Source organism: Acanthopagrus latus, chromosome 5 (genome assembly GCF_904848185.1).
Source record: "Acanthopagrus latus isolate v.2019 chromosome 5, fAcaLat1.1, whole genome shotgun sequence".
Classification (NCBI taxonomy): domain Eukaryota; kingdom Metazoa; phylum Chordata; class Actinopteri; order Spariformes; family Sparidae; genus Acanthopagrus; species Acanthopagrus latus.
In genome coordinates this window covers 3782174-3808514 of record NC_051043.1, presented here as the reverse complement: position 1 = coordinate 3808514, position 26341 = coordinate 3782174, and the positions used below count along the sequence as shown (strand labels likewise).

At 40.8% G+C, this 26341-nt stretch overlaps 1 protein-coding gene across 6 annotated transcripts; it reads left to right on the top strand.

Moving 5' to 3' along the window:
• The first annotated feature begins 753 nt into the window (after nucleotides 1–753).
• stxbp1b (syntaxin binding protein 1b) lies at nucleotides 754–26341 on the top strand. 6 transcript variants are annotated; one of them, XM_037098287.1, is made up of 20 exons: nucleotides 754–842; nucleotides 9684–9733; nucleotides 9867–9948; nucleotides 11440–11516; nucleotides 11744–11822; nucleotides 12631–12734; nucleotides 14848–14996; nucleotides 15467–15551; nucleotides 15690–15820; nucleotides 16059–16166; nucleotides 16344–16404; nucleotides 17681–17746; nucleotides 18108–18188; nucleotides 18465–18603; nucleotides 18897–19006; nucleotides 20743–20844; nucleotides 21361–21446; nucleotides 21570–21727; nucleotides 22772–22895; nucleotides 25332–26341. In XM_037098287.1, the coding sequence occupies exons 1-19, from the start codon at nucleotides 806–808 to the stop codon at nucleotides 22879–22881; spliced, it is 1815 nt and encodes a 604-aa protein (XP_036954182.1). In that variant the 5' UTR covers nucleotides 754–805; the 3' UTR covers nucleotides 22882–22895; nucleotides 25332–26341. The 6 variants fall into 6 exon arrangements, with proteins under 6 accessions (XP_036954182.1, XP_036954185.1, XP_036954188.1 ...); XM_037098289.1 differs by lacking the exon at nucleotides 754–842 and adding an exon at nucleotides 2096–2250; XM_037098290.1 differs by lacking the exon at nucleotides 22772–22895.

Here is a 26341-nt window from a genome sequence, read left to right as displayed (position 1 = left end):
TGCTAATGAATAATGTAACATTTTCGAAACGGAATGTTTTCCTCCGACAGATTTCAGCGACTCCGACAGATTTCAGCGCTTTGCCTCTGCCCTCCTCTCGCAGGGAGCTGATCTGGAGTCTGCCTCTCCTCTGCTGCCCCCTCGTGGACACTCTGTGTTTCTACCATTACCTGCGGTGCGCTCCTACATGAAGGCTGCTGTCTGTCTGTGTGGACACCAGAGAGGAGTCTCTGGTGTCCCACTCTGCTCTTTGCGTTTTACATTTCAAGAAAAGTTCAGCCCATCCTCCAGCAGCTGCACCATAGAGGTTTCATACAGACCACAGTACATGACTGTGATTTAAATATGAAAATATCAATAAACAAACAAACACACACACAAACAAACAACAGCAGCAATAACAAAAACGATTTAATATGTGCCCATTTACTTTCATTGTGCTTTTTTATTTAAAAAAGAAAAGAAATGTCTTTAGGGACTGAGTAACAGATATTCAGCTTCCGGTACAAATGACATTATTTCATATGCATCATCAGATTCACATGAGTGGTTTCAGGCGGTAGCCACATGTGCACATCTGCACATGTGGCTCTGTATCACAGTCTGCCCTTTATACGTGGTTCATTGTATCGTGTGTATTCTTATTTGACTGCTCTTAGCAGCGGCACTGTGCTTACGTTCCTAGAGTGAGGCTTTTATTTTGTAATCAATTAGAACGGAAGTGTGTGGCTTATTCTTGTGAGTTGACGCGCGTTGTGGCAGCGGTCAGTTGCGTGGAGAGGTGGACGCGCAGCGGAGGCTCACCATGGCACCACTCGGACTTAAAGCCATTGTTGGAGACAGTAAGTGTTTCTATGATTCTTCACGGTTCTTCACTCTTGTTATTTGGACATGCTGACGCGTCATCCTCAGCAGATTAATCATTATTAGCCCATTCTAAAGCCTTGTCGAATATTGTGCCAGCATGAAGGGCCATCCCCATCACCAACCCTTCAGTGCCAAATATGAACATTGTTTTACGTATTTTTATATTAATATAGTACTTTACGATCACTGATGCTGACAGAAAACAGCGCAGCTCCCTGTCACGCTTGGTTTAGTTTGCGAAATTCGATGCGCAAAAGACGCACGGGCGCATCCAAGGCGTGCGGCTCAACTAATGGTCATCTCTCCGGTCAGTGACATGAACCACACAGCTGCGAAGTTGTTCGGTGGCACGCTGACAGACCTGATCGGAGTTTCTGCGGTTTATACGGCCCGTTGGTGGTGTTTGTCTGAAATATAAGAGCGGGGACCAGGTTTGGTTAAATCCCGCCTCGCTAATCTTTGTGTGGATTAAGCGCTTTGACATCATCCTCAAATGAAGAGGAGCGACATGCAGGAGTGAACATCCGATTGTGACAGCCTCAGTTGGAAGTAAAATACCGTTGGTCACCAGTGATGGTCCACATGTAGTCAGTATTAAAATAAAGACATGATTTGATGCGACTAAAGACACGCTCAGTAAAAACTTTCTCTCTGGAAGATGTTTGGAGGAGGCAGAGAGAAGAGCTCGTTATCTCATCTCACAGGTTTCAATTACAGTGTCATGGTATTATTAAAGGTGCTCCTTTTTAACTTAGCACTGCTGTAGAGAGGCTACTTGAATGGGTTTATACATGGTTAGTAACCATTGATGCTTGATACATTAGTTATTGGACGCTTTGAACAGTTCCATAGAATGTGTTTATGATTTCATTTCTTTGAGGCGTTATTAATGTTCACCTCCTGCTGTCCTCTCCATGGTCAAAAGGATTTTTTTTTACAACAAAAAAAGTTGTTATTCATAGCTTATAACTACAAATCATCAGTGTGTGATTGAGTGATTAAAGCAAGTATATAGAAATTGTCTTTTAATGTGATTTGGCGCCCCCCACAGTTTCTGAGTGCGACACCGCTGTGATAAATACAAAGCCCAGGTGTGTTGGATGTAATGTACGCGCTGACTGCAGACAAACAATGCGATGCGTTGAACGCTTGTATGTTGAAGTGGACATGTATGTAACGCCCCCCCCCCCCCCCCCCCCCCCACCACCGAAGTCACACAGAGCAGGAACCAGAGACAGGAGCCCCTTTCACACAGAGACGCCGCATTATCTCCACATCGACTGTCTCACTCACGGGGAGGGAGGCTGTTCACTGAAGTCTTGGTCAGGAGGGCTGACTGTCGCAGTGATTCTAGAGTGGATGATTTTTGAGCAGTGACACTCGGTGAGTTAAAGCTTTTTGCCGGGGACAAACGCTGTTTTTCGGGCAGAAATGTAGGACAGGTGTGAGTTCAGACACTTCTCCACTTATCACTACAGTATTTATCTCCTCATATAAGTTGCCAAAGACAGTAACAGTTACTATGTTACTGTTGTTTGGTTCGGTAATGTTGTTTTGTGGGACATTTCTCTTTTATTTGATGAGTGAAGGACCTCTTTAGTTATATCACTGTAGACACCATCTGATTGAACCGCCCCTACTCTGCGCCGTCGGCCCGTCCAGTCACACAGCGCCTCTGATTCTACTGAAATTTCACCCCTCGCCGCTTCAGAGACTTTCACACAGAGGGTGATGCACACAGAATTGGCACAGGATCTGTGCACTCAAAGGCTAACAGCACCATCCACCCTGTTACAATACGCTGTGCTATCAACATGATTCTGAGGCTGTTATTTGAAGGTATAAAAAAAAGTCACATATGTGTTGCTTTAATTTTGTTATACAACGATGTACATAGTGACAACAACATGTAAAAAAGATTTCTGGACATTATACCCAGTGGTCTCTCCACAGTGGTCAGTGATGTGTTTCTGCTTGTTCTTTGTTTCAGGTACTGCTCAGTACAAGGTTTTAAGTGAATTCACAGTGACATCTAGAAAGTGAAACTGAAATAGAAATTACTGTCAAATCAAAGAAAAAAGATTAATTCACTTAACAAATAAAACACTCTTGTATTGCATCAAAAAAGGCATGCTAGTATATACGTTCTGTATGAATGAAAAGACAAACAAATCAGAAACCATTTTTTAAAACTATTTGTTTTTCTCATACGGTGCTGGAGATAAGTCGTATAAAAGCCTTTTGTCTCTCCAGAGGAAGCTGCATGTAATCTGATAAATTACCTCTGGTGATGTCACGCAGAGCCTCATTTGCATTGTGGGTAATGTATGCTCCACATCTTGAAAATGAGGAAGAAAAAGGTGATATCTCTGTTCTGCTGCACTGATTCGGATCTGTCCATTATGAGTCCAGCAGTGTTACAGGGGCAGAGGAAAGCTTTTTATACCTGGAGACTACATTTCCCACAGTGCAGTTTATCCACTGAGTGACAAACTGGAGGTAATTTATCAGATTACATGCAGCTTCCTCTGGAGACACAGGTTTTACCCTACTTTCTTTATACTACTTATACTACCTTTTCACCATCAGCTGTTACTGATGACTGTACAGAGGTCTCCTGGGGCGTTTCAAAGGTCAAAGGCATCACTGGAGTAGAACTGCAGGGAAGTTGGCCTCGGTGCCTGGTTGGTAGTCCAGCCTCATTGCAGGCATCGACTTATTAAAAAAGCTGCTCCAAAAGGTACAGCTTTACAAAACATGTTAACCCATTAATGCCAGTCACTTGTTGTAAGTGTTTTCTGGGCTTGCCTGAACACAAATCTGAAAATGATTTAAAACCTCTCAGAACATTCAGCTGAAAATCATCATAATTGATGTGTGCTATCACCTGCTAATAGTTCTGTGCAATTTTTATTTATATGGAAAATAAAGGTAGCAGCCTCTTGCATGCATGCACTGAAAAAAATAAAATAAAATAAAAAATAATAATAATAATAATAATAATAATAATAATAATAATAACAGATATGCAGCATAATATAAAAAAATCCTAACACAATTTCAACATTTAAGACATTTTTCATAAATCCTTACTTTGATCGTTGATACAACCAATTATCAAAGGTCAAAATCATTTAAAACCAGTCAGAACAAATGTTGAGCACATTAAACATGTCCTAAAAGGACCATAATCTTCATTCTACTTGCAGATGTTTAACTTGATGTTATTTTATTATGTGCATAGTCTTCTGCACAATGGACTTTAGGTTGGCTGCAGTGTCGTTATCTGATAACCTGGAAATGAGATCATCATCTACCTTTCTTGTGAATCGCTCACTGCAGCTGGTGTCTTAACTAACAGCAAACAACAAATCCTGGATAGTACGCCTTTAAAGATATTGGCTAGTGTAGCTTAAAACTGTATGAATGAATACAGTACCAGTATTGTAACTTGACATTTCTTTAAGTTAGATTTGTAGATTTTTTTCTTGTAACATCACTGGGTTTATTTTCTGGTTAGGTTTAGGCACCTGGTTAGGGTTGGAAAAAAGTGTTTGTGCTTAAATGACCTGTTTTTGTTAGGGTTAGGGTGGATGAGATCACAAGCTCAAACATGACATGCTGTAGACATGTCAATATGGCACAAATACATTTGAACGAGTCTGGGGTTTGCAGAAATGTGAACTGTTAACATTTTCTCCTTGCGACTGGGATGAGAAATCTGGCCTTGACCTCTTTAAGTCTGGATTCCTGATGCAAATGGTTGCATTCCATATTTGCTCGCAAGGAGCATCAGTTCCTAACAAATTGAATCCTTAGTTTGTAGTTTGTGACTCTGTTTTTGTATGTATTCATAGCTGCCATCTACAGTATCAACAGTGACTGTGATCCACTGGAACACACAGTTTAGGACTAGTTGGGTTTTTTTAATACACAAACCTAAAAATCACAGATAGAATTCCCAGCCCTCCAGGACAGAAGTGAAATATCATCATCATCAAATCTTCATTTAAACTTGAAAACCATTGAGGTCACCCTTATTATCGTTGATAGTTACAAAAAAGTTACAAATAGAACAATACACAAATGACAGCTGGTCAATCACATGTGCTCAGCAAACCTGTGTTAAGGCAACGACCACACAGTTCAGCCCCAGAATTAACAGTTAGCCAGTGGTGGGGCGTCGCAGTGGTGTAGACTCAGTTTGGGAAAGATCTAACCGAGCAACACAGCACATAAAATAAGGCCAGATAGGTCGGACTGTCGTGTTTATACTTTTTATCTTTAAAACTTATGGTTACAGCCAGTTGCTGTCTGGAAGTGACAGTTGTTATTAGAAGGACTTCATGGTGATTCAGTCTTCTTGAGCACCACATTGTTATGGCTGCTTGCAGATCTTTGAACATCCACAGTGTCGCTGATAATGGTGTGAAACAAAAATGAAAACCAAAATGCATTCTGATTATCAGTTCAGTTCATGTCCCCGTGTTCATATCATGTGTTTACACATGTAAGATGTTTTTTTTGTTTGGGTTACATCTTATTTGCAAATATGTTTTGTAATGTAGTGCAGTCTGGATTCAGTGGCTACATAATTAACCACAAGCTCTCTCCACACGTGGGTCACCTGCTGACAACAGAGACAAGGGTGAAAAAAATCCAAAATGCCAGGTGTGTTTTTTGGTCCACTTTCTAAAAAAACGTACTGGTGATGAACAAATGAGATACTGAGAGGAGAATGAAGCAGGAAGGCGAGGCCAGCCAGTGTGTGTGCAATAAGGTGGACAGTCATAGCAGCACTATGTGATGTAGGCAAACACTGAAAGACAGAAAGATGGTTTTTGAGTCTCATTCTTGTGTTGTCAAATATGTCTGGTCACATCAGTCTTTGAGTCACAATGAGTCCACTTAGAATATGTGTACAATTGTCATTTGACTTGTTGAACAGAATTTTAAATCTGTTAGATATTCATAGGAGGGAGTCAGGAGGAGTCCTGTAAAGTGCAACAAAATCCATGTACTGTAGGCAGGAGACTGGAGAAGGACTGTCGGGTCAAACAGGTAAAGGACTTAAATCCAGAAGGCTGCTGTTTGAGTCCAGCGTAAAACCACACGTTGAAGAGTTATTTTACTTTATTTCTTAGTAATGTAGTGAAGTTACGTCACAGAAGTAATGTAGGTATGTTAGTGATTAAACTTGTAGTTATTTTAAGCAAAACAGCGTTTTATCTGAAATGGGTTATTGTCTCCATCATGGAGACATATGTACTTTTGAAAATCATTTAGTGGTTCAGGTATGAGGATGTGTTGACTTTAACCCAAGCTACTAAGAATGTGAGGGCTTCTTTAGTCTCTTCTCGGGTTTATACCACTAAACAAATGATGCTCAACTCTTATTAAACTGTACAGAACAATGATGCTGTGTGTTTCTATTGAGGAGAACATTTAGAAGACAGGGTGTTGGAGGTTACTCCCCTCCATACTTACTGCTGGTTATTGTGATAAAATACTATATTCTGAACGTAGATAAGACGTATCTATTTGTTGTTGTTTATCCTGGCTGAGAAAATAGCTTGTCAGGTGACGTCCTATTCTTTTATGGGCACTCTAACTTATTCCAGTTTAATAACTGGATAAACCGGACCCTTCTCTGATTTATACATCACTGACCATCATAACCAGATTTCCTCAGACGGCAGGCTCTTTAATTTCCGTTCTCATGTAATGTCATTCAAATTTATCATCATTACCCACACAGATGCAGCTCTTGCTGGCTCTTCGAGTGAAATGTCACACTGACCCTTTGTGGAAACAGGACACGTTGACTTATTTGCTTGGCTGTGTATTTTATCTCTGTGTTTGTGTTTGTATGTGTGTGAGCGAGTGGTGCTGCCTCCCCGTGACATCACGTCCGCTGACACAGAAACGGCCTAGAAATAGCAGTGGGGTTGGTGGATGGGGTAAGAGGATTGGGAGAAGATTAGAGGCAGTGATTGCAGTGGGCCCGTCCCTCCCAGCACTGAGTCCCTTCATGTTCAGTCTGACACGCTGGACAAACGCTACAACCCCCCAGTGAGGGAAACTGGGACGCTGTTCGTCAACAAAAGTGATAGTGATGAATTTTGTCTTATACACACTGGTTTGATTCACACCTCAGGAACTGAAGTTGTAATTCTAGTTAGACCCTCTATTACTGATTATATTCGGCAGTATATACAGTGCGGTATGATCTGCTGTCCTCATGAGGGATCATGTTGTTCCTCTGTCCCTCTGTTTCCCTGCTGCTTTTGGAAAAAGGATTAGCACAATCAGGGTGTCATGAGATTGTGTGCTTGCATAATTTTTTTTTCCTGTGTGCTCCGTCCACAGCTATTGTCATCAAGACTGTGACTTTGTATTCAGACAAGAGATGATACTTGGATGTCTTTTACCACCATACTTAAGGAATATTGTTTTCCAGCAATACAGAGAGACTCATACATGTACTGTACATTTTTGATTGCATAATTATTCAGGATATTTTGATGTGGCATTATGAATTATGAACTGAAGTTCTATATTGTTATCCCATGGTGCAATTCTCTTCTCTCCCATAGGAATCGCTGGGTTCATTTTGCTGTGATAAAATCAGTGCCAGCACCTGAATCAGAAACATCTTATTTTCCAAATATATTTCAGTGTGCAAAGCAACCCAGTTCCCAGGACAAAATGTAATTAATATGTAATCTGTACATGGCATCCCGTTGATATGACATGTTTATTACCTGACTTTCATGTTGTGAGGTGGGGAGAGATGGTGGCGGGGTTGCAGACAAGGCCACCATGCAGGTGACTGCAGTTAAGTTTGCATTTCAACATTAGTAAGAGTGAAACCTGAGACGTTGGGATAATTTCCAGCTGTGTTTGTGGCAAAATATTTATTTCAAGCCAAAACGTGATGTTTTCCTAACCCTGACCCTAACCAACCTAAGCAGATCAAAAGGTAAGCAATTTGATTCTAGTTTTCATAGCTCTCACTTAAATCTCCAATCTCTAAATCTGAACCAGAATCCATATTAAAACTGCCATGCCAGTTGCTAACTACTCACCAGGAGCAAATTGGGGTTCTGTATCTTGCTCAAAGACATTACGACATGCAGCTGGGGGAGCCGGGGATTCAAGCCAGGGACCTTCCGATTACTAGATGACCCGCTCAGCCACCTCAAAATCCATGTTACACTAATAAAATCATCAGGGTCAAAGGTCAATCTACAGAGCCTTGAACTTTTCAGTGATAAAGTTGAATCAGGTGTAGGGCCTGCTCTAGCCCAGGTGGTGCACTGGATGAGATTTATGGATCCATTTAGTAAGTGCTCAACACAACCACTAATGTAAATACTATGAGAAAGACCACTTGTGTAATCTTAGCACATCCTGTAATGATTCAGCATCAGAGGATTGATGAAGATCAATTGCTTTGTATAAAATGACAAACAGACTGGAGAACAGACTGCAGTCTCCAAAAAAACTGGAGGTGTCACACACATTCCTGCTGTGGGTGACCACAAGTATTTATAGGGGAGTCTGGAGATTTGGAGGTCTGAGTTTGCTCCTCAGCCAACAAGGAACTGCTTGCTTGATGGAAACAGCGGTCAGCAGACTCCAGAACAAATGTTTAAATGTACATTTCTGGAAACCACGGATATGTTGAAACTTTACATTTCTTTATGTTCCTTTTTTGTGTGGCTACACTGTGCTACAGGTCAGATTCAGTTTAGGTACAAAAAACACTTGGCTAGAGTTTAGGAAATATAATTTCGCCACAAATACGGCTTGAATATCCCAAGTGTTTAAAGATCTCCAAATGTTTTGCTCTTACAGATTTTGACATGCATTCTTGCACAGTGTTCTCTGGCATGGCAGCCGCCTCGCCTTGCTGTATATTTCTTTGCAGAAATTAAGTAACATGATCTGCACTCCGTAATTTACACATATTATTGTGTTGTTGGGACTCTGCACCATCTCCACCTGTTTAATACTGCTTATGCTCAGGTCAATCATGTGTTAAGTTTTGATCAATCTAGAGTTTAACATTTCAGGAAATATGTTGATGAGGCTTTTGACACTGATCTAATACAATAGAGGGCATTTGAAAGTCCATCATGACGTTGTGGTCACATTGTGGTTGCTTTGTTATTCTAAGCAGCATAATTCACTACTGTTACATGTGCTGTATAGTGTTTTAGGTTTTAGTTGGAATACATTTCAACACTTGTCACACCAGCAGAACAAACAGGGTTAGAGCTGGACTTAAACTTCAGCTACAACAACTTCACATATTGGATCTGCTTGATCAAGACCCACCCTACTCTGCCTCCTATGGTTGGCTTTGTTGGTTACGTTTCCCATGCCTGACTCAAACTGTTAACACACACGGTAGCTCTGGTAATGTTTTTGGCACTTCAGAAATCTGTTGTTTTGTGGATAAACACAAGGACCTCTTCGGCCTCTGTCCCAGTCTAACTAATCCTGGTCTAATCTAACTAATCACTAATCCTGCCACTGCTCTGCGACCCAGCCGGTCGGCTCCTGGTGGTCTGTTTACTGGAGCAACTACGGCTCACACTGCTCTACAACCCATTAACACAAGACAGGAAGTACTAATGTGTCAGTTACGCTGATTTCCATGGCCCTGGTAGTATGCTGGATAAGAAGGAGGACATCAGTGGGGCCAATACCCATGGCCAAGTGCTTGGCCATCATCCTTTGGCCTTGATGTCTTCACTGTTTTCCTTATTTCTTTTACCTAATTTCTATCTATCCATCTATCTTTACAGAAATAATGAATGATGTCATCAAGAAGGCAAGAGAAAAAGGAAAATGGAAGGTAATGTACCTGTTATTCTGAGTTCAGCATCTCTCCCCTGTGATCCTGACGCTGAATATGGTAAAAATCACAATCACGAGTTCTCAAATTTAACTCATTATGAGGCCCCTGCTGTGTGTGTCTGTGTTAACAGGTGCTGGTAGTGGACAAGCTGAGTATGAGGATGGTTTCCTCCTGCTGTAAGATGACAGACATCATGTCAGAGGGAATCACCAGTAAGTAAAACCACCCAGGTCACTTCAGTTCACTTCAGTTGTAGCTTTGAACTCAGTTTGAAAACATTACAGTTTTTCTCAGTCGCTTTGGTGCTTTTCTCACATCACTATTAACATTACAGCAGTGAGTGCATTTCTCAAAACAGTTAGTGCAAACTGCAAAACCTAGTGGATAACCTGCAAAAGCATGTCACTTGCTCAAAATGGACAGTCCATTCCTCAAAAGCAAGTGTCCATGTCAGTGAAACTGCCAGTGTCATCAAAATGAGAAGTCTTGACACCATCGTTTATGAACAAGATAGTCAAATGGCTTTGTCATGTTTTCATTATGATAGTTTATTCTCTCAGTGTTTTCCAATGCAAAATAAAGGTCATAACTTCAACCTTATTGCGATATTATTATTATGAGATGCTGGATTACTGTCCAATACTATACACACCTGTTCTCCCTATGAAGTGTGTGAATGATTGAATTCACAGTGGTTCTTCCAACATTTGGTTGCACCCTCCGACCAGCCTCAGCCATTGTGAGGCCATGATTGACAACATGGTCCACAACTGTAGTCCTAATTTCATAAGAAGATGTATTTGGCCTCTTCTCCTTCTTCCCCTGTTTTGTCCCCTTCCCCTTCCTCCCTGCATCCTCACCCCTCTTCCACAATACTTACCTTCCATTTCTGTGTCACAGAATTGTAGAAACGGTTCACACTATGTCCTGCTCGGTTCATATATGCTTGCCAAGTGAGGGTTCATGGGATTCATCCCTGAGTGACCAAGTGGCTTGTTATTGGTTACAACTAATACTTCACACACCTCCTCGTGAGTGAAAACTGAAGTTCACCTGAGAGCTATTGTTCAATTTAGGAGACATTTCCAGGAAAAAAATGATAAAATTAAAATAAAATGGACAGAATTTGATAACTAGTTCAGCAATTTTGTATGTAGTAACTGAGGCAATGAAATGAAGACTATCAGTTTTATTGGGAACGACTATTCAGCATCCATAAGTATAGTTCATTTTGACTGACATGACATAAGCAAAAGATAATGTTATAAAACAGCAGAGAATTGTATGATGCATGTCCAAAAGCATTTGCAGTTTGTTCAGAGGAAGGACAAATTGCTACTATGATGTACACAAATGACTAAATGTTGTGGAGGTTGAACTAATAGTTAATGAGAATTTTCATTCTGATCTGAGAAAAGCACCAAAGTGACTGAGAAAAACTGTAAGTGAAGGCAAATCCTATTCAGCCCACCTAAAACGATCCATTTCTTCCCCAGTGGATTACACAAGTTCATATAGATTAATCCTAACTGGTTCAATGCCCTGTGTTCAGCTACAACTGAATAGTTTCAATCGTGGCAAGAGGGATTTGCAAGATCACATAAGGTGATCTCACGAATCCGCCTGCCCTTAAACGTAATATGTTTGGTCTAATCGAGCTGATAGATGAGTATATCATTAGAGTGTTTGCCTGTGCTTCCCAGTTGTAGAAGACATAACCAAGCGACGTGAGCCTCTGCCCAGCATGGAGGCCATCTACCTGATCACACCCTCAGATGAGGTACGTGACACAGCTCCTGTTCAGACTGTTGGTGCGCTACACGAAGTCCGTCAGTGATGACTGTCATACAGTTTGTGTACTGGTCTTTTAAATGTTAAATAAAGTAGGAAACATGGATTCTTTTCAGTATTTCTATCCAGTCACTTTTGAACAGAGTGAACAACTGTCCTGTCATTCCCTTTTCAGTCACAGTTCGTAGTCTAAAAGATTGTTCTCTGCTGTCTCAGTCTGTTGAGGGTCTGATTGATGACTTCAGGGATCCACAGTCACCGAAGTACCGAGGAGCTCACGTCTTCTTCACCGACAGTGAGTTAATCCATTCCTCACCAACGAAATATAGATGGAATATTTGCTCAAAGTCAAAGTTAATCTGGAGACTCCTTGACACACAAATTCAATTTCATATTAGCAGACGATCGCATGAACCCCACAAAGAATGTTTCCAAAATGGCTGCAGAATGTAAAGCTAACATACAGCTCATAGCAGTGGGAAACATTAGTGTAACAACGTGTTTCTCAATTATAATTAGCATTTCTGCTATAAAACCACACATATGATAAAACTGTCAAATGTTCTCCTGCCACAACACGGTGCTTATACTCTGCTTAGGTTATGGAACCAAAACTGCTTATTTTGGGTTGGTAGATCATGTTTTGACTTAAAATACCTATTTTGGTTGCCACAAATATGGCTGGAACTAGTCCAGAGTTCTTTTTAAAATGTCCAGTAAACTTATAATGTGAATGTGAAATGACACTTTTTGTAGACATGTCAATATGGTACGCAGCTGATGACATGCACAGATTGAATGTATTAGTGGTTTACAGAAACGTTATGCCAACATTTTATCCTTCCTCTGGTATGATTACCAAAACTATTTTGTTTATTTCCTTTACTTTGTTTTCTGACCTTTACTTGTATTGTAAGTGTTTATGGTACATATGAAACATAGAAATTCAATCTGTGGTTTTCAGAAACTTAAAATGTCACATTTGCAGTCTGGCGAGTGGACTGCTGTGTGCCTTTATGAAAAATCTGCCACTCAGGCCAAACTGATAAACTAATGTGACATAATTTGGGTTCATTTCTCATGTTTTCTGTGAATCCCTGCAGCGATCCCAGACTCGTTGTTTGGACTGTTGACCAAATCCCGCGCCTCCAAAGCCATGAAGGCCTTGACTGAGATCCACATCGCCTTTCTGCCCTATGAATCTCAGGTAAGACGCTGTCTAGACTGGGATTACAGCACTGCAGCCGCTCATTATTATCTACCTCAGGTAGATGGATCAGGTTTGGAAGAATTTCAGTCAGCTGTATGTAAAACCTGCAGAGAAGCCTCTCTTGTTGCTTTGTATGGACTTGGAGTTCAAGTGAGATGTTGTGTAAGTTTTTCGGTATGTGTACCGTACATCATCACATAGGGAGAATATGAACATTTTAGAGGACGATGAATGCAGTACACTTATGCATTATGTTATTCTTCAGTCAATCAATCAAGGCCATATCCTGCATTAGCAATAGTCTCTACTCCTACTAGACATCTACTCACACTGTTGTCGCAATGCCTCTAGCAAACTAAGGATCTCCTTTTAACCACCTATGATACTTTTTACGACTGTTTCAGTTATTGTGCATAAAGTTATTGTATGGCTGTTTGTATTACAAGATAAGACTTAACATTATTATATTAGAAGACATGGTGGCCAGACTTTTATTATCTCTAAAGTTCACATTTTTGGTTATTCTGTGTGCTAAATTAAGCCTTAACTAGTCAACTATACTTTTAAAGTCCAGGTAAACACGTTAGTCTGACTGAAATTGCACAAGTTGGACTAACACACCCAGATAATGCAGTTGGAAGTTGATTTACTCTTTTATGTATTCGCCTTAGTCAGACCTGAACTGGCCTCGGAGTTCTGCGCATGCACTATAGTACCCGCTCTGACCATTGACCCAAAAGTCACCCATGGCACAAATCTGTAGCAGGAAGCCGGGAAAACAACAAAAGAAGAAGACAACGAAGAAGGGTATCAACATGGCGTGCGCTAGAGCAAGAAATACACATTATTGTACAGCGCTTGAAAAGTCATCCGTGTCTTTACCGTTCACTCTGCAGCCTGTTTGCTGCTTCTTAACTTGTCTGATAAGTGAAGTCGTAGGTCAACCGCATGAAGGTCCATCCTACTAGCTGAAATGATGCATATCGCCACCTACCGAGCTGTGACCAGAGCTCGACTTAAGTGTGCATGGAAACGCAGTGAATGAGACCTCCTGGGCTACATGGTTTGATCTCCAGCTGTTCCACAGAAAAATGTCTGCCTCTGTAGCAACTAAGTGCTCCATTATACTCAGCAGCTGGTCTCTAACTGTGTGTGTCTGCTGTTTGATGCACACTGGGTTTATTATTTAGAACTCTGATGTCAGTGAAGTAAAGTCCAGTAAAGTTAAAGAGCATTAAATGAAAACAATGAGCTGAAAGACAAAAAAGCTCCAGAGAGCTGTGGGCAGCTGCAGAGTGGCTTCACCATTACTTCTACCTTTTAGATCACACAGTCATTTGATCCACTGTCACATCTGATTATAGCAGCTTTAACACATAATTCTCATCCTCACCTCCTATGATATTGACTCAGTTCCTCAACAAAGGTAAGAACAGTGGTGAACAGGAGCACTAGCAGTGTTTTGTGTTGGATCAGCACTAACCCTTAAACCTCTGCTGGTGTCCCGGAGTCTTAATCCTGAGTGGGCGGGACACATCATGCCCAATCTGCCCACATGTCCTCCACTCATCCCTTTATCTCATTGGCTGACAGTACCAATACTCATGCTATACAGCCAATGAGAGCACAGATAAGCTGTGCGACAGGAGAAAGCACAAGGATCATTATCCTGTGATGGAGTCGGTGACAGATGGGGGTCAGTTTGTGTGTGTGTGTGTGTGTGTGTGTGTGTGTGTGTGTGTGTGTGTGTGTGTGTGTGTGTGTGTGTGTGTGTGTGTTTGTGTGTATGTGTGTGTATGGCAAGGGGTTTAATTAGTGTCAGATTTTGAGTGCCAGCATTAAGACCTCTGGTGGCCAATATATTTTTAAACTATATTTACTTTTTACAATTCTTTTTATAGCTGAGAAATGTTCAAACCCTGATGATTTATCATAGAGCAATAAACTCACTAAAGCTGTGCATAATAAAGTACATGAATGTATACCTGTAAACTGAATAAAGACACGTTTGCTTTGGTGGAATTTGGGTTCCCCCCAGTAGACAAACACTGTAGCATTAATGAGTGTAAACTGGACACTGCTGTGTCCCTGTCATGTTCTCTGTGTCCAGGTCTACTCCCTGGATAAAGTGGATGCCTTTCAGGACTTCTACAGTCCCTTCAAGGCTGATGTGAAGAATAACATGCTGGAGCGTTGTGCTGAGCAGCTCGCCACCCTCTGTGCCACTCTCAAAGAGTACCCTGGGGTCCGATACAGAGGGTGAGAACAGCCAGGACAAGTTTTATGGTGTTACAGAGACTATCATCAAGTTTGAAGCACAATCAAACTTGCCCCAAAAGTTCCCAAAAGTCATACTTGAGTAAAATCTTTTTTTTTTTAAATAATAATCAGTTTGGGGAGAAGTAAACTTTGCCATGCACATAGTGCTTGAGGAAAACTCTTAAAGTGTCTTATGTTATACATACTAAAACATTGGAAGTATTTTTATTACAAATAAAGGAGATTATTCATATATTTACATACCATACCACTGTATACCATGCGTCAGCAGATTATCCAACTGGCCTGTTACTGGATCTGATATTACACTTTTTTTTTTGTCTATACATTAAATGATCAATAAATGTTTTATATTCAGGATAAAAAGCTGGTTGTGTATGACGATGATGATGATGATGATGATGATGATGATGATGATGATGATGATGATGGTGTGTGTGTTGGTTCAGGGAATACAAAGACTGTGCAGTTCTGGCCCAGATGCTTCAGGAGAAGCTGGACAGCTACAAGGCTGATGACCCCACCATGGGAGAGGTAGGGAGGTGGAGTAAATGAGTGATGTACTGACTCGTCACCATGCAGGGTGTTCCAGATGATCAGCTGCAAATAAAAAAAAAAGTATGAAATATCACTCCTCCACAGTGCTAATTGTATCTGTTCTGATGCCTGCAGGGTCCAGACAAGTCTCGTACTCAGCTGCTCATTCTGGATCGTGGCTTTGACCCTGTGTCACCTCTCCTACATGAGCTCACACTGCAGGCTATGGCCTACGATCTGCTGGGCATCGAGAACGACGTGTACAGGTGAAGGCGCTCTGACAGCCGGAAAGTCACTGAACTCATTTTGTTGATTATTGTTACAGTCGCTGAGTTTGGGCTCTGTGGTGGCAGGGTTGGCCCTGTTTGTTAAATACAACATCATAACAAGTCAGTGTGTCAGTCAGCACTGGGGAAACATTTTACTCTCACTGGCGTATTTCTGAATTTTCTTTAGCGAACAGAACAACAAAGCTCTGTAAAGCCGTCTTGCCCTCTCTGACAGTTTTGAGACCAGCGGGATGGGAGAGACGAGATTGAAGGAGGTAGTTCTGGATGAGGATGACGACCTGTGGCTGACTCTGAGACACAAACACATCGCTGAGGTGTCGAAGTGAGTGCCTTTGTCTTTCCAGTCGCACGTACACACACATGGCAGAAAGCTGCCGCAGGACATTATTCCTCTGAGAGATCAGTATACAGTGAAGCTTCTCCGTTTACATTCATCAACTGATTTCTCCTGACTTTCCCTGTCCTTCTCTTCCTCTGTCTCTCTGTCTTCTCTGCGCAGCGCTGTGACTCGTTCTCTGAAGGAGTTCTCTGCCAGCAAAAAGATGAACACTGGAGAAAAGGTAGAGGACACACTGTGCATCACTGTGATCTGCTTTCAGGATCTGTTACTCTGTTCCAGCTCCCAACTGTCCTTCACACAGTCACACACGGGTGATACAAGAGTCTGATGCAGAAGTTCTGGACTTAACTTGAATGTTAACATTTCATTTTAATTTGAAATTATACATTATACAAGACACATAGTCAACAAGAAGTAAAAGATTTATTATGAAATATATTCAAAGTGATTAAGAGGATCGACAGGTTTGTAGGAGAAGATCAAGGGCCAACGAAATCAGGAAATAAGCTCCAGCACACTGTCCATTTCAACTGCAAATAAGGTTGATGACTATGTTTTTTTTGTTAGACCTTCATCAGGGTATTGTCTTCATCTTGAGATGACCTGACGAAGGTCTGAGTATCAAAACGATGTCATTAAACTTATTTTAGTGAGGTGGACATTGTGCGGGAGCTGATACATCAGTGTATCAAATAACAAGGTGACGACGTGAAAGTGATGATCTAACAGAACTATCACATGAATCTGCCACTTGTCTTTGCTTTACAGTGAGCCTCATCTCTTCATTTAGTTGTCCTGCTGCAACTTGAGTGTTTTGGTTCACTCTCGTTGCTCTCACAGGATCAGTTTCAGCACAGCAGACAGACGTCTTCATGTGAAGAAAATGTTATACACTACCTGCTCTGCAGCAGATAGCAGACTTAACAGAGTTAGAGACTTAACCAGATATTTCTCTCAGGAGCCGGTAGAGACTAAACACAGAGCTAAAAAAGCTTTTCTTCTTTAACTTCCATTTCCATAGTGGTGGCCAGTCTTAATTCTCTCTGGGGTAACATAGAATCATCTTGTTCTGCATTTTATACTGCTTTGGCCCAATATCCATCACTTTGAGGTGAACACTGTTTGACTGACTGACTGACTGTAAATATGCTCCCAGCTTTCATATAGGAATCATCAACCACTGGCACCATTGGTACTTATCACCAGTATAAACACTGTGAGGCACTGCTTGTTCAGAATGATACAGGGGCAGATTTCCTCCTCTGAAAAAAATGTGTCAAGAACAAGAACTGTATAACTGCGTGTGTGTGTGAAAATTCAACTTAAACTTACTTACTTTAACACTTTATGATCTGATACAGAACTTATGACAAACTTTGCGCCCTGCAATTAAAATGTGAATGAAGTGCAATAATGTCTAAAATGTTTTAGCGAAGCAAACATAAGTATAAGTTAAATAGCATCAGTAAAGTTCATTACTCTTTAATGTGTTTCAGACCACCATGAAGGAGCTGTCTCAGATGCTGAAGAAGATGCCTCAGTATCAGAAGGAGCTCAGCAAGGTTGAAGTGTTTCTGTACATCTACACACTTACAGCAGGTCATGCTACTGTACTGGAACTTACACTGTGAAACTATACAAAGCTGAACAATTATGCACTCATTTATGTACATGTACATGTACATACAGACACCTAAATGATATACTTGTAACACTGTTCCACCAATCAATCAGCAAGAGAACATAACATTATCTGACATGGGCCAAAAAACAGGTGTTATTGATTGAGAACAGAGCTTCAGATTTTGCAGATTTCCCAGGGTGTATGTATGAACAATGAAAATCATTCTGTTTTAATATTGTTTTCAGCCGATTGTACTCAGTGTGTCAAACCCTGACAGTATCTCTCCTCTCTGACCTCAGTATTCAACCCATCTCCACCTGGCTGAAGACTGTATGAACCGCTACCAGGGCACTGTGGACAAACTCTGTCGTGTGGAACAAGTAAATCACTCAGACACCACAACCGTAAAGTTAGATCTGTCTCTAGATTGTGTAGTGATGTAGAAAGTGGGGGAGACTTAATGTGGCTTTCCGGTTTAAGCGAGCAATGTATCATTACCAAGAAAAAAGACAATATAGCTAATAGACACTTTCAAAACAAGAGCTTGCTTTTGTCTGAACTACATGTCTAGTTAGAATCATTCAGTAAATGTTTGAGTGGAACTTCTGTGGAGTCATGTTGTGCTTTGGCCTCTCCTGCCCTCCATTGATCTGAAGGATCTGGCCATGGGCATAGATGCAGAGGGAGAGAAGATCAAGGATCCCATGAGGCTCATTGTACCCATTCTGCTGGACGCCAATGTCAGTGTGTTTGACAAGATCCGCATCATTCTGCTCTACATCTTCCTCAAGAACGGTCAGATATTCACTGTGCTGTTTTTCATATCAACTTTTAACACCTGGATGGAGCAGAAATCCTGCATGAACAAGGCAGAAAATCCTACTGAGAGTTTTTTTTTGACGGAATCTCAAATTTGCATTCATTTGTTTTGTTCTCGTGTTTTGTTCAGTGCTAACCTTCTCTTAAGTTCCTTCATGTTTGCATGCATCATACCATATCTGTGAATGTGCATGTACTCCCATCGGTGTGTGTTGTGTGAACTGAAAGTCTATGCTGCATGTGTTTGTGTGTCTTTGCGTGTGTGTCAGGTGTGACTGAAGAGAACCTGTGTAAGCTCCTTCAGCATGCCAACATCCCACCAGAGGACAGTGACATCATTTCCAACATGGCCCACATGGGCGTTCCCATTATCTCTGAGGTGAGCCGTCCTGGTCCAGGACTTCAGTGTCTCACTAAGACCATATGAGCCCTAATTTGAAGATGTGTCTTGAAACATACCATTCATATTACACTAGCATGGCTCTTCAAATTGCAATTCTAAATGGAAAACTTGTTCCAGAGTCATTGCTGTAATACTGATTACACATCACGTTTCAGATTTCCAGAATTGCTGGTCCGTAAATGAGTTATTTTTGTACTTTTTTTATTTCCAACAAATCTAATGAATACGTGACAGTCTGTCAACACTTTTTGACTGCCCTACTTAGCTTCAACTACCTCAGTTTCTGTTGAGGATGAAAATACTTTAATAACAGGTCACAAATATAGCAAATATAGCAAAACTAAGTTTGTAAAGCATGTTACCCAGTGCTACAGTGTTTTTTACAGTTCAATAACTTTTAACAATAGAGCTCTATAATCCAAACTAGTTATAAAATCGGTTTTGTTGCACTACATGAACTCTCATTCAGAGCCTTAATTTATACTTAAGTATATTTTAAGATTCATTTAACCCCCACTGCCTTCATATTCAACAAACTGCTACTGGTGAACATGTTAAACATAGAGTTTGACTTGTAGTTTCTGTCATTATATACCATCTATTTGGCCAGTGCTGATACATGTAAATGCAATGGGCATGATATCTGGGAATGTGATGTTATTCAGGTCCTTATATGATTTTTCACTGGTTGTTTAGTTGGCCCCAAACAACTTTAGAATAAATGACACCAGCGCCAACCTTAGAGGCCCCTCCAGTCAAAGAAGTGTTTTTCTTCTTGATCTTCTTCCTCCAGTTGAATGTCTGAGCTTCACTGCCTGGAATAATGGATGTGCAGTGTGTGACCGGAGGTTGTTTTCACATTTAAAAGTGTTCTCTGAACTCACTGAACATGATTTATGACATCACAGATAGTTTGGAGGTCCGTCCTGGTCCATTTTCAGCAAACACAAGTGTGCACATACTCTGAGAATGGGCTTTCGATTGGAGCAGGAGACATCTTATATCCTGCAAGAAAACTTCAGAGATGAACAAAAATTGCATTTTGATGGTATTTTATGGGGCCGTGGAAAATTTGATAATTTAAGGATTTTAATGCGGTCATTACTTCCTTTTATAGAAAAATATCAGATGTACATAATCATTCCTAGCAAGGTAATTGTGTGTATGTCTTAATACATGTCTGAAGGGAATATGAAGTGCAGTTTTCTGGTTAACTTTATTAGTTAGTGTGTCCATGTGTAATACAGAATCTTGACTCAACACTATTTGTCTGGGTTTTTTTCTTTTTTCCAGTTTTTTTAATTCATTTAAAAATCAAGTTCTCCCAAATTCCATTCTAGACTGGGTTCAGTGCCTTATTTGCTTTTGAGTGCAAATGAAACCTACACACGCCCAAAATGGAAAACCTGCAGCGGATGCTGCAGCATGAGATCATCAGCTTTATGCACATGCTGGCTGGAAACTGCCGAAAGAAACATCCACAATAAGCATGTCTCTTAAATATGTTGGTAACAGTAACATTGAACTGAAAACCTCTCTGTAAAAGCCTGGTTTGTGATCTGATGTGTGTCTCCAACACTCACTTCTTTCTAAATAACTAACACTCCAGACCCACATTAAAAATGGCACATCCTTTAAGTCTCTCACTGAGTTGATGTACTGATGTGGGAAGTATGAAAGCAGATGAGTGATCAGCATCACTTTCCTCACAGGGCACTGCCAAAAAAGCCAAGAAGCCCGATCGAAAGGAGCGAATCAGTGAGCAGACCTACCAGCTGTCCAGGTGGACTCCCCTCGTCAAGGATCTCATCGAGGTGCTTTGTCTGTGTTACTTTTCCTTTTATCACAAGGCAGTATACGCCTTGTGTGTCATACTGACCTACTGACACACAAGGTGTCGTTTAGTGTTTGTGTGCAACACGCAAAATCTTCCTGTCAAAAAGTCTTTCGAACCTGCTGTCCTGCTGTTATTTCATACCTGTTTCAATTGGATCTCTTGAGTTTTTCACAGGAATAGCTGCTTGCTTTTTTTTTTCTCAACCAACCCAGTTTCAATTTGACTTTTGTGTTAAAATGTTCCTAATCTGATTAATGGAAATATGCCGACAACAACATATCGGTCTATCAGGGAAGAAATAAAACTACATAAAAAGTCATCAGGAGAGAGATTAGCTTTGTCTTGCTGTGTCATTGTGTCATTTTATGGTGGTTAATATTTTATTTCTTACTGTCCTTGTACTGTTGATCTGTCTGAATCTGTAATATTTTTGGTAAAAAACTGTGAGTCTGTTTCTGATGCCAACCATAGAAACGTCATTGTGTTCCCACAGGATGCCATTGAGGACAAACTTGACCCTAAGCAGTACCCATACATTTCCCAGCGACAAGTATCTTCCAAAGCCAGCGCTCCATCGAGGTTTGTCATTTTGAACGCATGTTATACATCTGGTTACACATTGTTTCGATAAAGTCATAAAGTGTTGTTGTAAAATTGTGTTTAGATAGTGTTTTTTAGTAAATATTTATCCTCATTTCACAGCAGTGCTCGCTATGGTAACTGGCACAAGAACAGGGGCCCCACAGAGATGAAGACGGGGCCAAGGATCATCGTATTTATTATCGGCGGGATGACGCACAGCGAGATGCGCTGCGGGTATGAGGTCACCCAGGCCAATGGCAAGTGGGAGGCGCTGATCGGTGAGTTCACTGCATAGAAAGAGTAAATCTGTCATGTTTTGTCTCTTTCCCACAACTCTTACTGAAGTGTGAAGCTTAGTTAGACAAGTACCCCTTTGCTTGTTATCATACAGCAAGAAAACATCTTCTTTCATATAGTTATAAAGCATTACTAGTATGTATACTGTTTAATATGAATACTATTTCTGCCTCATGTCAGTGCCCAACTTGACAGATTTCCTCTATTTTAAGGTACATTTTATTTATTCAACCTTCATTAAATCAGACAGTCCTGTGGAGATGAAGCTTTCTGAGAGTAAAATAAAAATTATGAGAGCTCAATCAGCATACAGCTTGTATGCTGTAATCCAAGTCTCTCAAAGCTCTGAGATCCCAAGGTGATTTGAAAAGGCGTTATTTACACCCTCAGCTCTTGAGCTTGGGCACCCACTTCAGATGGGGTGCATGCTACCTGCCTTTAACTTAGCAGCACTGAAGATTTTATCTTGAAAAAGGGTTTCAATAATGTCTTTGTTATGTATGTATGGAGCAGTTTTAGTTATTTGTGTTTTTTAAATTTTAAACAAGGTCCAGCTACTTCAGTTATTAAACAGAATGCTGATTTTTAGTTAGAAGGTGAGGCAATAATGATTGAATTTTCAGTTTTGGGTGAACTGTGCCTTTATGGAGTCCCCCTGAGTGTTTGCATTTTGCTGATGTGTCTGTTTTATTTCTGTTCCCTGTAGAGCTGACTTCTGTGAAATGTGAAATGTATAGTTCTTGCATTGTCTGTGAGAGCTGATATGTTGTTGTGACTCTCAGGCGGTGGATGCAGTGTCAGGTACAGGAAGGAGGAGAGAATAAGTGAAGCTGCAAAACCATCCACTGTTCAGATTTCACTAGACTCTCAGTCTCATTGAATATTTTGGTTGAATTTTGTAACTTTTTAGTCCGACACAAGTGGATTACTTTGTCATCGCCAGCCTAATGTGCATCCTAAGTAGTACACAGGTCTTCATCCAGAATTCAGCCCTTGGTGACCTTTGAGACGTTTGTCCCTGGTAGGTTCAACCCACATTCTCACTCCACCTAAGTACCTAAAGGAGCTCCAGCACCCAGACTTCCTGGACCCCAACGCCCCACCTGAGGCGACAGAGGAGCCAACTGCAGACTGAAAACATGCTTGGAAGTAAATACACAAGTAATTTGTGAATCTGTGTTCCCCTAGGCCAGCTCACCTGCCCAGTATTCTACCCTTGATCCCTGTCATGTTTTTTCTGTTCACTGACAAATGCTGCCGTGGTGTCGTGAAGAAACTGACCCTGCTCCTTGTGTTTCATATCCTGGAGGAATATTGCCACTTTTTTTCGGTAGACTGATGTGAACTTGGCTTGGTCTATCATGGCTTTACTGTTTTGATGTTAACACTGCTTATGCATACGTTAATTACTATAACGTTAAATATGAAGACCCACCCTACTCTGCTCTGATAGTGTGTGCCTAATCCTAACCAATCCCACGACTAATCCTCACGACTAAACCTATCAGCTCAACAAATGAAGGCACCCAAACAGAGGTAAAGTAGGGTGGGTCATAACAAGCAAAGCAGTGGGATCCATATTAGTGCTGCATACACATGGCTGTGATACTGCAACATCACAGAACACAAGTCGATCAGAACACACACTAACCTGGAATAAATACTTTGTGTGGATCTCTAATATAATAGACAATATTTGTCAGGTGTTTGTTTTTTTTTTTCAGGTCAAATGTGTTAATCAAATAAAACAACCTTGTGAAGATCCATTCTCTTTTTTTATATTAAGAAGTGATATAAAGCCGGGGCAGTTTCATTTTCCTCCGACCACAGTTCACTACAACACTTGAATTTCATCTCGGATGCTCAGTTTGTGAGGAAAACATTTCATTGTGATCATTTTCTCTTCATGTACCTCCCTGTCTGACTTGTGGTACTGTGTTGTATCTTCCTTCCCTTTACACCGTTCAGGGACATTGTTGGGATTTCTGTCCCTGCACTGCCACTGTTCATTTTCTTCCTTTTCAGTAGCACAGTTCCCTTTTCCAACACAATCTGCACATTTTCCCCTGTGTAGCCACGACCTTACAGGGAGAAATGTCATTGGAACATTGGAACTGTCCTGCTAGTTGAGGGAAATGTTTGTTGGTGTCTCCCTGCTGTTTGTTGGTTAAGGGTAAACAGAGTGTTCTATCTTTCAGTCTTGGTATAGAAAGTTGTTTTGTAGCCATCTTAATCACTAAGCAGCCATGACACCAAAATAAACCATGTGTCAGGAGATCTTCAGTTGAGGTTTCCTGAGTGCTGCTAGGACTGCTTATGTTGTTACACTGTAAACAAGTAGTGCAATTAAATTAGTTCTTTTACTCTCACTTATCCATGACAGCATGCATAGGTGGGTAGGGAATTCACAAAACCTGCCACAACCATGGCCTACCATATGAAAATATGTATATGATATTATATCATGTTGTTGGCACACATGGCACAGTACAAGGTAGACCATAACCAATCATAGCTTGCAGTCTCTCATGAATGAATGACTGTGGTGACAGCAGTATTGACATCTATGGGGGATGATGGAGAAACACAAAAACAGAGAAAATTAAAGACCACACTTCAGAGAGGAAGTTAACCACTGATGGATTTTCACATTGTGAACAAATGGGACAGGTCTGACCATATTTCATTCTTGAGACTGTGGCTCATGGGTAGAGCCAGCGTCTTGTAATTGGAAGGTCGCTGGTTCAATTCCCCTGGTCTGCATGTCAAAGTGTCCTTGTGCAAGATACTGAAGCTAGGCTTCACTGGCCAAGTATGTGTACACATATGAGAAATCTGAATCTGGATGTGAAGTTGATTTCAGTGTTAACAAGGCCAAACAAACTTGGACCTAAATAATCACAGATTATGGAAACAGCCATCATCAATTCATCGGTGCTGTCACAGTTAATCTCCACTCAAACAAATAATGAAGGTTATTGTTTCTGCTCTCACTCATGCTATAGATCTGAGACTGTTTTCTGTGAACACACAAGCCTTCCCTCAAATCTGGAACACAGATTTGTTTGGTAAGGAGCACTTGACCCTTGCCAAGATTATTATCCACCCGACAGTGGGGCATATCAAGATGCTTAGGGAGCATGATTAGGGACAGGTGTGTGAAAAAGTCAACAAAAACAAAATTGTGGCTGTAATATTTCATTGATCGTAGATGAAATAAAGTGGATTAATAACATCATCATATATATTAATGCTAACAGCACTGAACAAAGATCATCATCAGTGTGGGGGTGGTGCTGGGCTGGCAGCTGTGCAGACTGAAAGGCTGGTGGTGAGCAGACCAAATGTGCAGGAAGAAATCTGTTATTGATCAGATTTAATTACCTTGTTCAGCAAACTGTGCCTTGCTTAGCAAGCCTCACCATCAGATAACATATCATTTTTGAAGATTCACGTGTATTTTATAATACACATTCTTGCTGAAAGACATGATGAAAAGGAAAAGTGAAATTGAGTTTTAATGTTCAGATATTCCTTCAGGTCATTATTGTGAAAAGTGATCATCTGTCATCTTGTGTCTTCCAGGATCAACTGAAATCTTCACCCCTTCTCGCCTTCTAAAAACCCTCAAAGACTTGGAGAAAGAGTAGCAGATGAGTTAAGAAGCTCCTGTAGTGCTCCCTCCTCAGCAGGAACATCAAACTGTACTCTCCCTCACTCCCCCCTCTTCCTCCCCCCTCCTCCTCCAGCCTCACACATTACATATACATTTGATCATGAATATGATTGTGTGGCTCATAAACCAAACTGTGTTTTAAATCACATCATTGTGTGTTGATTTCATGAGTGTGTTGATGTTGATCAAAGTTTATTGGAAGAGATTGGATCTGTGTTGAATGTTGTCGGCAGTATATTGTCAGATGTCTCTTTCTTTTGGAAAAGTAATGTTAACTGAATTAGTTTAGAGGACTGGGAGAGATTCAGGAATTCTGGGTTATGGATGAAAACTTCTTAAAGATTATATTGGTACGATTATTCCACTGCTTCACAGTTCTAATGGAGCAAAATGGTCTTTTTCACTTAACACTGGTGGACCTAACACTTTATCTGTGCATTCACTTATATTGTTTTCTCTCCCATTCCAATACACACATAAACTTCACCTTCTTCTTTTATTTTGTTGGAGCCTGCTAGTGTTTATGTAGTGCTTTCCATACAGTAGCAACCATACTGTATTGTACAAATCATCAGATTAACAGTGATGTTTCTGACCTTGGAAACGCCAACATACAGCCACTCTGACAGTGTATTTAGCTGTAGATGAAGCATTGTGAAAGAGACATATACACTATAGTTTGGTAATCTTAGTAGTGATTTTGGCAGAGTACTTTTCTCCTTTAGACATCCAGTTTCCTGTTGTCCCCTATTTTGGATCACAGTATTGTCATTGGTTATTGTTGTATTGTGAGTCTCTGTAACTAGTCATCCACTGTGTATGAAGAGAGATGTCAGTATTATGATATATTTCACAAGTCTGTGCTTTTATGTCCACATCCATGAACAATGCTTGCTGCAGGATGTGTGTTAAGCTAATA

Coding starts and splice junctions, on each gene's coding strand:
- stxbp1b (XM_037098287.1), top strand. CDS start 806: ATGGCACCACTCGGACTTAAAGCCATTGTTGGAGACA. Junction 843..9,683: donor TAAAGCCATTGTTGGAGACA/GTAAGTGTTTCT, acceptor CTATCTTTACAG/AAATAATGAATGATGTCATC. Junction 12,735..14,847: donor TTCTGCCCTATGAATCTCAG/GTAAGACGCTGT, acceptor CTCTGTGTCCAG/GTCTACTCCCTGGATAAAGT.